At 44.2% G+C, this 15,539-nt stretch overlaps 1 protein-coding gene across 2 annotated transcripts in view; it reads right to left on the reverse strand.

Moving 5' to 3' along the window:
- Positions 1-15,110, reverse strand: part of AKAP14 (A-kinase anchoring protein 14) — a 23,596-nt gene extending 8,486 nt beyond the window's left edge. The window contains exons 1-4 of one of the 2 annotated variants that reach the window (XM_069102148.1): positions 15,001-15,094; positions 7,065-7,200; positions 3,559-3,653; positions 3,339-3,430 (exon numbers count right to left, since the gene is read on the reverse strand). In XM_069102148.1, the coding sequence (XP_068958249.1) occupies positions 3,339-3,430; positions 3,559-3,643 (177 nt within the window). In that variant the 5' untranslated portion in view covers positions 3,644-3,653; positions 7,065-7,200; positions 15,001-15,094. Of the gene's footprint in view, positions 1-3,338; positions 3,431-3,558; positions 3,654-7,064; positions 7,201-15,000 lie in introns of both variants that reach the window. The other variant, XM_069102149.1, reaches the window with a different exon arrangement.
- Positions 15,111-15,539: the final 429 nt, after the last annotated feature.

Here is a 15,539-nt window from a genome sequence, read left to right on the forward strand (position 1 = left end):
AAGAAAGAAAGAAAGAAAGAGAGAAAGAGAGAGAGAAAGAAAGAAAGAAAGAAAGAAAGAAAGAAAGAAAGAAAGAAAGAAAGAAAGAAAGAAAGAAAGAAAAAGAAAGAAAGAAAGGGAGGAAGAAAGAAAGAGAGGAAGAAAGAAAGAAAGGGAGGGAGGGAGGAAGGAAGGAAGAAGGGAGGAAGGAAGGAAGGAAGGAAAGAAGGGAGGGACGGAGGAAAGAAAGAAAGAAAGTAAGGAAGAAAGAAAGAAAGAAAAAGAAAGGAAGAAAGGAAGAAAGGAAGAAAGGAAGAAAGAAAGACAGAAAGACAGAAAGACAGAAAGACAGACAGAAAGAAAGAAAGAAAGAAAGAAAGAAAGAAAGAAAGAAAGAAAGAAAGAAAGAAAGAAGAGGGAGGGAGGAAGTCCAGAGAGTCGAGAGCTAAGCTGAGTTCGAGGTGAGCTTGACAGAGACTATTGCTGAGGATCTGAACCAGGGAAGATGTGAGCAGAGAGGAGGATGGGAGAGATATTGCTGTAGTATAAATGTCAAGACTTGGCAACTGATTAACTCTAGGCATGAGGGAGAGGAAAGTATTGAGAGTAACTCCAAGACTGCCCTCCTAGGAAGGATAGCGGTACTGTTAACAGAAATAGGGAAATCAGGCAGAAGAACAGATTTAGAAGAAAATATAGTGAGTTCTGGGTTTGGATATATTGTTTGTGATGCTGAGGATTATCTAGTTCAAGAGGGCCAAAAGACAGTTGATGGTGTGGAACTGGAAGTCAGGAGAGAGGTTAGGTCTGGGTATATAGATGCGGGAGTCAGGGCATAGAAATGATCTTTGAACCTGTGAGAGTGGATGAGATCACCGAGGAAGAGAGTATACTTAGAGGAGAGAGCCTTGGGGCCACCCATCTTCAGTAGACAGGGGAGAGATAACCAGGAATTCAGAGAAGGAAGGCTCAGACAAGTAGGAGAACACAAAAAAAAACGTATCTCAGAGGTCGAGAGGCCAAGAAACAGGGTTCAACAGTGTTGAAAGCTGCCGGGAGGTCAAAAAGAATACAGAAGCAAAGGAGTTTGTAGGTTACCTTGAAGACAGCAGTCCCAGTCAAAATATGGGGTTAGAAACTACATTGCAAGGGATTGAGATGTGAGTGGAAGGGAGGAAAGGGAATCCTTTTTAGGCTCCCAGCTATGAAAGAGAGGGGCAATACATGAGGCTAGTTTAAGGAGATAGCATGGTTAAGTGAAGGGTTTTTTAAGGATGGGAAAGATATGTGTTTCTAGGCATCAAGAAGGAGTCACTAGATAAGGAGAGACTGAAGATGAATGAAGGAGGGAGAATGATACAAGGGTCCAAGTTCCTAAAGGAGATGGGAGAGGATGGAATTTCTTGGTCCAAGACCTTTCGGCACAAGGTTGAGGATGACCTTGGCAAGGAGATGATCTCAATTAAGGCTGTGCCCTTCACATTTCCCTGAACCAAAAAGTTGGAGATAATAATTCTTGCCCTCACCACCTCCCAGGGAAGCTCTTTGGAAGCTGGAAAGCCCACAGAGGTGAGCTGTTTGTGACTACTCTTGAGAGTTCTGGTTTCCATCCAAAGCCCTGAGCCAAATCCCAGGAGCTTCCATCAACAATGGGAAGACGATGAGACTCTTGGTGCTTGGATTCTTCAAAGATCTTTCGATGTACCCACTAACTGAATGGGGATCCAAATGGAAGCCCTAACTTATATCTCCAAGGGGAATAGGGTCAAGGAAGCCTTGGCTCAGTGGCCCCTCTATTCAAGAAGTTTATCCATGATCAACCTAGTCTTTGGTTGGGCCCTTTAACCACCATAGGCACAGAGGCCAAAAGTCCTCTCTACCAGTCAAGACACATAGTAATGGCAGCTTTTTTAGTTTTTTTTTCTGTCCCAATTTCAACATATCTCCCAAATTCTATTTCCATTAAGAAACAAATACCAAAAAAAGTATGAATTCTAATCCACTTTACCAATTATCAGAGGAAGAAACAATACTAATAATAGGTCACATTTCCCCACAACCAGACTAGGACGTAGATTGTACAAGGAATTTTACAAATGAAGAAACTGAGGCTCTAAGAGGTAAAGTGACTCACCCCAAGGTCATAAAGACAGTTTTAGAACAAGGGTATGAATCCATGTATCTTCTGATTCTAAGTCTACTGCTTTTTCTATTGTATTATAGTTTCAGAAGTCAGAGACTAGATTATAATCTCCTTGAAGGCAGGAATATAATCATTTTTCAGCATTACATCCCTAGAACCAGGCACAGGGCCCATCACATAGCCATGTAAAAATCGTTTACTAAATTGGATTTTGTGTCAGAGGAAGGAAATGTAGATGCCATTTAGTTCAGCCCCCAAATTTTACGGAGGAACCAGGTTCAGAAGCAGGAAAAGCCTTATCCAATAATGCACAGCTTGTCAATGGTACCACTGAGGCTTGAAACCCAGGTCTACTCAATGCTTCCATTTGAACCAAGTAAAAACAACAGATTTATAGGGGCAGCTAGGTGGCGCTGCAGTGAACAGAGCACCGGCCCTGGAGTCAGGAGGATCTGAGTTCAAATGCAGCCTCAGACACTTAACACTTACTAGCCGTGTGACCTTGGGCAAGTCACTTAGCCCAACTGCCCTCTCAAAAAAAGAAAAGCAAAAAAAAATCCCAACAGGCTTTATCCATGACTTTGTATCAGCCACATCTCTTGGCCCTCTCTTTCAAGGGGCAGAGACTTTTTTTTTTGACAAGAGAAGATTTGGATTAAGTCTCAGCTCTGTCACTCACTAGCTGCATGACCTTCTCCAGGTCTAAGTTTTCTCATCTGTTGGACTACATCACCTCTATGGTTCCTTTAATTTTGCAAACCCTGGGGTCTATGATAAGACACCCTTTACAGCTGAGACATAGACCTTTCAATCTCACCGTTTAGAGGTCAACTTTCTTAGTTGTGGGAAGAGGACCATTTCCTTAGACTTCTACCCATGACTAACTAAAAGGCCAGGACCCCAGAATGCTACTCTTTTTCCCGACTGTCCCCTACACCTGGACTGCTTCCTTCCCTGTCTTCCCTGGTCTCCTTCAGATCTCATCTTCTGAATGAGGCTTTTCCCAGTTCCTAATCCCTCCTTCCCTCCACCCCTTGGAGATTCCTTTTCCCTTTAAACTAGATATCCCTTGATGCACATAGCTGTTGGCACGTTGTCTCCCCCATTATCTTGTGAGCTCCTTGAGGGCACCCTCTGTGTTTTTCTATCCCTAGCACAGTGCCAGGCACATAAGAAGCACTCAAGAAATGCTAATTAACTGACTGATAAAACTTACTGAGATGTATTCTTCAATCTGCTGTTGGCCCAGTTCCACTGTAAAGTCCTCACATGTTGTCCATTCTATGTTTTTGACTGGATTATCCGAATCTGAAAGCAAGCCATGAGCCAGTTAATCAGTATAGTCCAGACAAAGAAGGGGGTAAGAGTTTCCTACCTCAGTGCTTTGCCCATTCAATAAACGTTTATTTCATGGCCTGCCCCTCCAGGATCACTACCTTCCAATGTCTTGATTGCACCCAAAATGGCATCTTCTGTTATCTGGACAGATTTTTCCACTTCATTTGGGGGTGAGGGATCCATTATCTTCAACCTGAAAAAAATTTCAGAAATTGCCTTTTGCCTCTTCCCCCTGTTTTATGAGAACCAAGGGTGACTCTGGACATATTGACTTCCATCAGTGAGGAGTGTTGTCCTGTGCTATGGATGTGAAACTAGGAGTGTCTTGAAGTCATGTGACTTTCAACATACACCTCCCTCCTTCCTCCAAGTGCCCTATGGCATGAATTCAAATCTATTTGGGGTTGAAAATCTTGCAGTTCCCCTTGAGATAATTGGAGATTCCCAGGGGTAACATTGAGGGCATTAGGAACTCATGGCTGGAAATCTTCATTTCAATACAGGATAATTCCCAACCACCAACTCACTGATTCCTCTGTGGCACTCAGAACAGACGAGGAACTGTCCCATTTTACAGCTAGAGAAACTGAAAACACATTCCTTAAATAATTAAAGGAAGAGTCTGAATTACTTTTGCTCTTTCTGTCCCCATTGCCTGGCATACCCAAGCAACTTCCCTCTCCAAAGGTAGCAGTGCACTCTTGATTTACAAATCGAATGGCCTTTTCTCAATTCTTCTTGATATCTCTGAAGCCTTTGACATTGTAGATCACCCTCTCCTGGAAAAGTTCCTTCTAGGTTTTCATGACACTGTTCTCTCCTGCTTGGCACATGGTAGGTGCTTACTAGATTTTTTAAAAATTCATTGATTGTTAGGCTAGGTGGTGCTACAGTGAATAGAGCACTGGCCCTGGATTCAGGAGGACCTGAGCTCAAATTTGGCCTCAGACACTTAACACTTACTAGCCATGTGACCTTGGGCAAGTCACTTAACCCCAATTGCCCTGCCTTCACCCCTCCAAAAAAAATAAAAAAAACAAAATCAGCCAAAAAATTAATTGATTCCGAGTTTTCCTCCTACCTGTCTGACTACTCCTTCTCACTGTATCCTTTGATAGAGCTTCGGAGTCATGCCCGCTAACCATGGGAGTCCCCCAAAGTTCAGTCCTAGACCCTCTCCTCTCTTTCCTTTTCAGTATCTACCTTGTCGATTTCATCGGCTTCCTTGGGTTTAATCATCATTGCCATTCAAATTATTCCCAGAGCTATGGTTTTTTATTCCCAGAGTTATGGTGTCACATCATTCTATGCCTCTTGGACATCTTAAAGTGGATGCCCCTCAGGTATCTCAAACTCAATGTGGCCAAAACAGAATTTGGTTATCTTAATGGGTGTGAAGCTCCTCCCTCCTCCCAAGTTTCCTCTTACTATCAAGGGCTTCACCTTCTGCCCAGTCTCTGTTTCTCAACCCTGTTGTCATTCTTGGCTCTTTTTCTTTTCCTTTCTTTTCTTTTCTTTTCCTTTCTTTTCTTTTTTTCTTTTCTTTTCTTTTCTTTTCCTTTCTTTTCTTTTCTTTTCTTTTTTCTTTTCTTTCACACTAGCCATGTGAACTTGTGCAAGTCACTTAACCCTAATTGCCCTGCCTTCCCCCCTACCAAAAAAAATAAATAAAGTGTAGGTCTGACCATGACACCCTTGTACTCAATAAACTTCAGTGGCTCCCTATCGCCTCCAGGATTAGATAGATGGCAAGCACCCTCTTTCTGGCATTTTAAACCTTCCACAACTTGGCCCCATCCTACCTTTCCAGTCTTCTGACGTATCACTCCTCTCCAGGCACATTATGACTTAGCTATGTCAACCAACTGGTAGTTTCTCGAGGTGAACACTCCCTATCTCACCTCCATGCCATTGCATTGTCTGGCCCCCTTCCTGTACTGCTGTCTCCTCCTCTCTTCCTCCTCGTTTCCCTGGCTTCCTTCCAGATTCAGACCTTTCCCTGGTCTTCCAGAGATTAGCACCCTCCATCTGGCATTCCCTGACATCTACTCCGTGTGTATCTTGTCTATACCGGCCCTGGAGTCAGGAGGACTTGAGTTCAAATCCGACCTCAGACACTTAACACAAAAACTAGCCGTGTAACCTTGGGCAAGTCACTGGACTAAGAGCTTTTGGAAAGCAGGGACTGTTTTTGCCTCTCTTTGTATCCCTAGTGCTTAGCACAAGATTTGGCACACAGTAAGTACCTTATTAATGCTTGTTGACTGACTAAATTAATAAATTATTATTGAATGAACCGAGGGCAAGTGACTTTCTCAGGGTAACTGGTTCAAAACACTTTGTTTCCCATCCATTTTGAGTCCCTGATGCTCATCTAAAAATGGACATAACCACGTTGTAACAGGTGAGGCATGAAAGGAGGAAACTGAGGCTCAGATAGGGTAAGCAATCTCTGAAATCACACAGCTGAGAAAAGTTGGAGAGGAGGCTAGGTGGCACAGTGAAGAGAGTGCTGGCCCTGGAGTCAGAAGGACCTGAGTTCAAATTCGACCTCAGACATGTAACACTTACTAGCTGTGTGACCTTGGGCAAGTCACTTAACCCCAATTGCCCCTCCAAAAAGCAAAAAAAGAAAGAAAGAAAAAAAAATTGGAGGCCAGATTAAAATCCTAGCTCTCAAAACCAGGGCTCTTTTCCACACTGTATCCCTGCTATTGAAGAGATAGGGCACTGGAAGTCAGGGGAACATGGGCTCAAATCCTGCCTAGCCACATACTTCTTTGACCTAGACCAAATCACTTCAGGCTGAGCCTCAGTTTCCTTCTCTGCCAAATTAAGGGGTTAGACTATCTGGCCTCTGACATCCCCTTCTAGTTCTAGGATTCTATATGTGACCCTAAATAAGTCCTTTCCCCTCTCTCGGCCTCAGTTTCCCCCTCTGTAAAATGAGGGGGTTGAACTTGCTGGCCTCTGGGGTCCTTTCTAGCTCTAAATCTTGGAAGCTATGTTCTTAAACCCACATATATGATATATACTAATATACTAATTACATATAAGTATATATATACATATATATTAGGGGGTCTCTAACAAATGTTTTGGGGATTCAATGAGTTCATTCATTTAACCTAAACCCTAAAGAAGAGGTAACAATCAATAGGGGTGGCTAGGTGGTGCAGTGAATAGAGCACTGGCCCTGGAGTCAAGAGGACCTGGGTTCAAATCCAGCCTCAGACATTTAACACTTATTAGCCATATGGCCTTGGGCAAGTCACTTAACCTCAGCTCCCCTTCATTCCCCCCTCCAAAAAGCAAACAGAAGAAGAGGTAAGAACCTAAAAGCTGAAAGAAGGTGGAAGAAGGAATGTACATTTCATCACACCATCTCTCCCTTTTTGGACATTCATCCATCCAATGCTAATTGTCAGTAAGGCATCAAGTACTTGTTTCTCTTTCTCTACTTAATGGAACCAAATCATTGACATGGGTGGAAAGGAAAATATGCTACATTTGTTGTCACAAAACCTGGATTCAAATCCAGCCAGTAATTGTGGGCTCTCTGAACCTCAGTTTCCTTTTCTCTAATAGTCTGAACACCACCTACCTGGAAGGGGAGTGGGAGGTTGGTGGGGAGGAAAGTCCTTTGTCGAATGGGACTTGCGGTGATTATTAACACTTTCTTGGCATCGAAGAGTAGCTAAATTCCAGTAGTCTCAGTGGCGATCTGCTGGGGCTCCACCCTTTGGGAGGGAAGTAGAAAGTACAGTTATCCCTTCCACATTGGGACTTTCCCCATGGAGGTTTCAATATATCATACGTTGGTATAAGAAATTAAAATGGGATTTTGGGGGTAGTTTTGCAGAAGCTGCAGATTGCACACAAAGGCCATCAAATGACACAGAGCCTATGACCAAATACCCCAAATTTTACAATAAGGTACTGTAAACACCCCATAAAAGAAAAAGGGAACATTCAGAGGTGTCTGGGACAAAGGGAAGATCAAAAAATGTTATGCAGATTTTCCAGATCGTGGAAGGCATAACTGTATTCCTTAGATCAAGGAAGGGTGAAACGATCAGGTTGATGCTGGGTCTTTTTTTAATTGATCTGATTTGCAATTAATTGGTCTTGTCCTGTTACTGCCCAACTCATGGCTCTTTGTCTCTGAACTCAGTGCACAAACTCAGCTGGCCTGTAATGAAATAAGTTTAGAAAAGGTCTGCTAATCAGTCCTATGGATCCTGGTTCTCTTCTTGATTTGGGGTGTTCTGTTGTTTATGGAGCGTAAACCAAGTTTTATTTTCGGTAATGCAAACAGGTTGCTATCTATTTCTCAATAAAACTGTTTACATTCATTGAAGAAGAAAATCAGTGTTCTATTCTTGCCTCAAGGAAATCTGGTGTCCCTGGGAGATATAGGTGGACACCACGGAGCCTGATACACCAGGCTATCCTCCAAAGAAGTCTGTCCACTGTCTCTAACCTTGCAGATAGATTCAAACAAGGAACATTTATTTCCTAGTCACAGGAAGGAAGGAGAGGGCTGTTGCTAACCTCTCATTCCCAATTTCCAACCAATCATATCATTCCCAGCCTCAGCTCTGCAACCAATCATTTTGATTTCACCGTTCATCATGTCCAATTCTGTACTCCATGGAAACTATAAAAAGGAGCTGTCCCCCTCATTTGGGGCCTTAGCTTTGCTGAGATCCTATGATCAGTGCTTTACTAATAAATTGATCATGCTCAGAACTTTGTGCCTCAGTTTACTTTATTCTGACCGTAACAGGAGTAACAATGTGAAGCAGGGAGAGAGAGGCAGGGGAGATGAGATGGTAGGCACATAGTTCCCTCTCCAGTGTCCTGGAGAATTATCTAGCAGCATGCCTCAGACCAGAGAGGGAAGAACTCAGGGTGGATTTAAATCAATTCCAAGTTGATTTAAATTGGCTGAAACTGGAAGCATATATTGTGGTCTGCTTGGCTCAAATGATACTTGAAAAGCAATGGGCTACCAATGTCTTTCACTTTCACAGAGACTTGTGTCATTTTTTTGGACTGGAGGAGGGGCCAGACCTGAGATTCCATTGATGTAGGGAACAATTTCCAGTGTGGAAATTTCCCCCATGTATGCTGTTAGGCAGCTCTTCTGTAAGAGATGGTCCTAAAAACTACCCTACACACTAGGAGATTAATTGACTTGCGTACTGTCACACAACCGATAAGCATCTATGAATCCGAATCTCCCCAATTGCATGGCAGTCTCTACCCACTGCACCAGACTGCCCCTTGTCTTGGACAGAGGAAGACACTACGGTCCTTGACCTGTGATGCACGTGGGGCATCCTTTACTTTGCTTGGTAAGCACAAGCAAAAGCAAATGTCAGCAGGTTTTGCTGGTAACAGAAATTGGAGACAGGAAGGGTGGGGGACAGTTAAGCTCCCTTGATTTTCCATCTGGTTTCAGAACACCCGTTTCTCCCATCATGGCTAGAAATAGCTTGGTCTAATGGTAAAAGCACAGTGCTGGAATTCAGGAATCTCAGGTTCCAAATTGGGGTCTGCAATTGGATCGCTCTGAAACCAGAACCCCTTTCCGTGCCTTACTTTCTCCCTATGTTGAATGGGGACAACAATGAATCCCCCTACCTGGCAGGCTTATAGAGCAACTCTATTAAATAGCAAATCCTACAGAAGCCTACAGAAAGCCCAGATATCATATGATCTTTATCAACTTATTCTGTGAAACAGGAATTTGCAGAAGAAAGCATGGGATGTCTTGAAAAGGGATTGGGATTTGGGGATGAGAAATTTCAGTTCTAGCGCTCCCTATGTGACCTCAGACAAGTCCCATTCACTCTCTGTGACCCAGTTTACCTGCCTCCCAGGGGTGCAGAGGCAGTATGGTATCACAGAATGAGCACTGAATTTAAGAGGCAGAAGGCCCTAGTTTGAATCTGGGCTCTACTATTTAGTAACTGTGTGACTGTTCTCACTCTGGGCCTCAATTTCCTCCTCTGTAATATAAGGGAACTGGACTGGAACAGGAGTTCTGAACCTTTTTTATGTCCTGGACCCCTCGGGAAAGCTGGCAAAGCCTACAGACCCCTTCTCAGAACTATGTTTTTATTTTTTTGCTTTTTGGAGGGGGGAGGGCAAGGCAATTGGGGTTAAATGACTTGCCCAAGGTCACATGGCTAGTAAGTGTTAAGTGTCTGAGGCCAAATTTGAACTCAGGTCCTCCTGACTCCAGGGCCAGTACTCTATTCACTGCGTCACCTAATCACCCCTATGTTTTTAAATACATAAAATGCACGGAACAAAGGAAGCCAATTAGAGTGAAATCTAGCCATCGAAACAGATTTTGAAAAGAAGTTGCTGAATCCCAGGTTAAGAGCCCTGGAACTAGAAGATGTCTCAGGTCCCTCTGAGTCCTGCTAGCATTGAGTCTGCGAAAGAGCTTTTAAGAGGTAATCAAGGGCAAAGTGCCCACTTGTCTGCAGAGTGTGGATGGACCCAAGTGCCAAGTACACTCTGTGCTCTTTACTACACTTGGGCCTGCTCTGGCCAGATTGGAGGGAATCCAAGAGGGAGACTTTTAAAAAACTTACAATCAAGTACAAGACTTCTATGACTGTATCAGAGAGCGATGGGCCCTCAGCATCTTTCAGACCCTTCAAAACTGACTTCAGCTCATTGACAGCAGGCTTCTAGCTAATCTTTTCCCCGTATGAACCTTCCTCTTTGGAACCCTGAGGTCCTCTCCCTAGATCCCAAAGAGAAGATGAAAGGAAGTCCCTGATCTTACAACCACTAGAGATTTTTAACCATAAAGAATAACCATCAACAAAAAAGTAGTCATAGGATGACCAAGCTTGGTTCTGAAGAAGGAATGAGAAAATACACCTCCCTTCCTTCTGTGCAGGGGTGTTTGTTGCATGTGGGGGTGGGGGTGGGAATGGGGTCTACTGGTGAGGAATGGTGCATACACCATCACATTTAGCTGGTGAGTTTTGCTAAACAGTTTTATTTTCCTCTTTCTTTTTTTCATTCTTTGTCACAATGGATGCTCTCTAGGGGAAGGACAGAGAAATGGACACATTCAAGAATGATAAGGATAGGGACTGGACCTGAGATTTCATTAATATAGGGAACTACCAGATAAGAAAACTCCTTCTAGCAATGCAGGTAGGCATCTTTTAGCTGCCTAGAATACTGAGAGGTTAAGTGATTTTAACCAGAGTCACACAGCCAGGATGGGTCAGGGTCAGGTCTTCCTGGCCCCTAGGCCAACTGCATTTAACATGCAGGGATGAAGGTGAGGACAAACTGAGGATAACAAGATATTCTCTTTTTTTTCTTTTTGGAGGGGGGCAGGGCAATTGGGGTTAAATGACTTGCCCAAGGTCACATGGCTAGTAAGTGTTAAGTGTCTGAGGCCAAATTTGAACTCAGGTCCTCCTAACTCCAGGGCTGGTGCTCTATTTATTTTGCCACCTAGCCGCCCCAAAATATTCTTTTCAAACACACACAAAATTAAAAATCAAATACATGAGAATTTTTTTAAAAAAACATTTTTTTTGGTTGTTTGTTGAGTCTGCCTCTTCATAATCCCATCTGGGGTTTTCTTGGCAGAGATGCTAGAGTGGTTTGCTGTTTCCTTCTCCAGCTCATGTTACAGATGAGGAAACTGAAGCAAACAGGGTGAAGTGACTTGCCCAGGGTCATACAGCTAGTAAGGCTCTGAAGCTAGATTGGAACTCTGGTAGTCATGAGTCCAGGCCTGGCTCTCTATCCACTGAGCCACCTGGCTGCCCTCAAAAACATTTTACATGACATCTATTATGTACAGACTTTTTCATGGATTTATTCATTTGAACGAAGTAGTAACAAAAGCATCCCTTTTATTTCTGTGTCCCCTTCTGAACTCTTTTGGTTCGGGGTGGTTTTATACTCTGCCGCTGTGATTTTTGGCATTACAGTGATAGTTTAATAATCAGTGTGTATCTGTATACTGCTGACCCCCAGAGAGTTTTGTTTGCACACATTCAATTTCCCCTCTCTACTGTCTTCCTTAGCGATCTCCTCCACTCCCATGGGTTCAATTACCACCTCTATGCAGACAATTCCCAGATCTATACAGCCAGACCTAGTCTCTCTCCTGAGCTCCAGTCCTGCACCATCGACTGCCTGTCGGCCATCTCAAGTCCCTGAGGCATTTCAAACTCAGCATGTCCAAAACAGAACTCATTATCTTGTCCCCAAACCCTCCCCTCTCTTCCCAATTTCCCTATTACTGTCAAAGGCACCACCATACTCTGAGTCCCCAGGCTCACCTTCTTAGTGTCATCCTAGACTTCCTGCTCACCCCCACAAAACCAATCTATTGTCAAGTACTGTCATTTCTACCTTCAAAACATCTCCCCTTCTCTCCACTGAATCACCGCGGCCACCTTGGTAGAGGTCTTGAACCACTAGCTCTCCTGGCCTCAACTCCCCACTGCAGTCCATCTTCCCCTCGCTGCTAAAATGATTTCCCTAAAATGCAGCTATGACCATGTCTCCCATGCTACTCAAAAGCTACAATGGCTTCCTATTATTTTCAGGATCAGATGCAAAATGCTCTGGTTTTTAAAGTCCTTCCCAACCTGGCCCCTTCCTAACTTTCCTAATCTTCCTACCCTTTAGCCCCTCCACTTACCTTATAATCCATAAACCTTCATCTCCTTGCCATTCCCCTCCCTGGACATTTCATCTGCCTACCCCATGCCTACCTCCTTCCCTGGCTTCCTTTAAGATTCACCTCAAATCTCACCTTCTGCAGGAGGTCTTTCTCACTCCCCCACTAGGACCTTCCCTCTAAGATTCCCTTCCATTACACTGTATTGATCTTTCATGGGTTATTTCCTCCATGAGAATGAGAGCTTTCCGAGAGCAGAGACTGCTTTTGCCTTTCTTTGTAGCCGGGGCACTTAGCACAGTGCTTGGCATATAGGAAGTGTTTAATACATGTTTATTGACTGACTGACATTATGTGCTGACCATATTTAGCCTGGTCTGGTCGATCAGGAGATGCTTTGTCTTCTTGGAACAGATATCTGGGGTGCTTGCCTTATGAAGGCTTCCTGAACCCTTGGATCACTACCTGTGTGGGATGGCTCATACATGTAAGAATAATGCTGTCAGAAGAAAACTGGAAAGGATGGGGGGGGGGGGAGAGAAGGATCCTGAGCAGGAAACTGAAGAGCTTAGGACCCAATGGAAGGTTTGTGTCATTTCAAAATGGGGACCTTAGAAAAGAAAGGAAAATATGGGAAGTGGACTGAGTTGGAGCTGGCTTTCTGAACCATTATTTAATCTATCGGCATAATGGCCTCTTGGCTAAGGATAGAATGAATGGGATTGGAAGAACGCTTTTGCTTGGAGGATTGCCAATCTGATGGAGAGGGCTTTAAACAGAAAATGGAAGGAGAAAACTGCAAACCTGTGCTGTTGTTATTTTGGACAAGACTGACGATTTCTGCCACCAAGAGGATTTCTGGGGAGAAAGCTCCCTCTATCTATCGAGACTGGTAGCGGCTCCATAATTTAACTGGCCCTGAGATGTTGGATGAATCTCTGAGTCACACAGCCAGGAACTCGAATGCAGATCTTACACCCTGCCAGGAAGCTCCCTGTAAGCCTTGTCACCACGGAAGTGTGATACAGAAAGAAGACAGAGCAGAAAAAGCATCTGATAGAAGTAATACATAAATAATGGAGAAAGAGGGTGGACACACTACCCAGAGGCCTCAGCTATCTCTGTATCAATGCACAAAATGCAGATTCATAAATTAAAATGGAGGTTTTGCACAAAAGAGTATCAGTTGGCAGGATGGGCTTACATGATTGGAAAGTGAATAATGGTTCAAAAGAAACCCTGCTGAGAAAGGGAACCAGAGACAAAACTAGGATGATGCAAGAAGGGTTTTTGTTCCCCGGGGTGCTGACAGCAGGGGGGCAGGGACTTCCTTTTCCCAGAAAGAGGAAGGGTAACTCAATGTTCCTGACTGGTCAGTCCCAGAAAAAGGAGCAGGACAAAGGGGTGGAGGTAGCTGTATGACTCCCAGCATCCCCCTTTGACTACTTTTCACCTTGGAGAGCCCTTTGGGGGTTTCTTGATAGGCTATGCCCAGATTTGAGGTCCAGTTATAGGAGCAGGGGACTTGTTTCTCGTGTTCAAATATAGGGAGAGGAGAAGCTCAGCTCCCAGGAAGCCCTGGGGCGAGTAGGGAGCTGGGAAGCTGCCTCCCCAGACTGTCTCCCTTCTGGGAATCTGCCCCAGGCCCTCAAATTCTGGCTCTGGAAGAGGGAGCAGAAGGATCCTTTGAATAGCCGAAGGAGGAGCCTGAAAAGGTAGCTCACTATAGCCAGATGATGGGACTGGGTGAGAGGTATCTGATTTCCTGACCCCCATCCTTTAGAGCCCCCCCCCACATACACACATATCTTATCTAACCTTTTAAGGCAGTGTGGTACAATAGCTCTAAACTAGGACTAATACCTAGGCTTTATATAGTATTTTCAGGTTTACAAAGCACTATGCAAATATCTCATTTGATCCTTCAACAACTCTGGGAGATAAGTGACATTGTGGTTCAGTTCTGTCTGACTCTTCCTGATTCCCATAGACCCTACTGTCCTTAGGGTTTTCTTGGCAAAGATACTGGAATGGTTTGCCATTTCCTTTTCTAGTGGATTAAGGCAAACATAGGTTAAGTGACTTACCCAGGGTCACTCATCTGAGGCTGGATTTGAACTCAGGTCATCCTGACTCCAGGCCTCTGAACCACCTAGTTACCTCCATAAGTGTTATTATTATCCCTATTTTTAGAGATGGGGAAACTGAGTCAGCCTGAGGTTATATAACTTGCTTAGGGTTACACAACTAGGAAGTATCTGAGGCTGTATTTGAACTTGGGTCTTCTTTGACTCCAGGGCCAGTGTTCTATCCACTGTACCATCTAGATGCTGTGTGTATATATATAATATATATATATATATCTGCCTGTATGTACACACATGTACATGTGTATACACACACATGCATGTATATACCTGTGGGGATGAGGGCAGATGACTTCAACCTTTTGATCAATTTTGTTAAAATAAATAAAATTTTAGTGATCTCTTGTTTTTACATTATGTACACTTCCCAATGTGTCCCTCCCCTTCCCAAAGGGCCATCCCTTATAACAAAGAATAAAAAAATTCAACACGTTTAAAAAGGTCTGAATTTATATGCACATCCATATTCTCCCCCCTAAGGGATAGTCTTCTCATCTGTGGTGTTTTGGCCACTTTTCAATCCCCACCCACCAAAAAAAAAATCAAACCACCATCCCTTTCCCATCCAAATCACTCCTGAGCCCTCTCTTCCTTGCCCTCCTCTTCACTCCCCAGCAGAGCCCCAAGTGGCCAATAAAGGATGAAAAGCTAGAAACCCAGGGAGGTAGAGGGTGCCCTGTGGGGTGAGACAGTCCAGCCCCAATCCTGCCTACCTGGCCAACTAGGTCCTTGGCTTGGAACCCTTTCCCACTGGCCAGCTGCAGCTGTTTGAGGCTCCCTTGAGTTCATTCAGCAGCTGTTACACTGGACTCCTAGCTGGAATGTTTGCAAGCAATGGTTGTCCTGGCAACGTCATTCTCAGCCAATGGGAAAAGGCGGAATGCGATTGTTTCTGGCTTCTATTCAGTAAAGGAACAAGGGGACCTAGTCAGACTACATCTTCTAGTTGTCTTCAATTTCAAAACTTGCCTAAGCCCTAGGGTACTTGCAGCCTACTTCTGCCCCACTAGGGGTTTGTAGGGGTCTGGAGAAGGCAGTAGAGTGGAGTGGAGTGGAAAGACAACTTGGGTCAGGGTTCTCCCTTTGTCACTTGTGTTGCCTTGGTTGGCTCTTCCCTCCCTGGGCCTCAGTTTCCCCCATCTAGGTTAGACTAGTTAGACCTCTAGTCTCAGAGAGCTGGGAGTTCCTCCCAGTTCTCAATCCTGGGATCAGGATGGCTGGCCATCCTCAGTAGCATTTCTTACCAGGGAAA

This window comes from Petaurus breviceps, unplaced genomic scaffold (assembly GCF_028583685.1).
Source record: "Petaurus breviceps papuanus isolate PSGF00001 unplaced genomic scaffold, PetGlider_PUasm1.0 532, whole genome shotgun sequence".
Taxonomy (NCBI): Eukaryota; Metazoa; Chordata; class Mammalia; order Diprotodontia; family Petauridae; genus Petaurus; species Petaurus breviceps.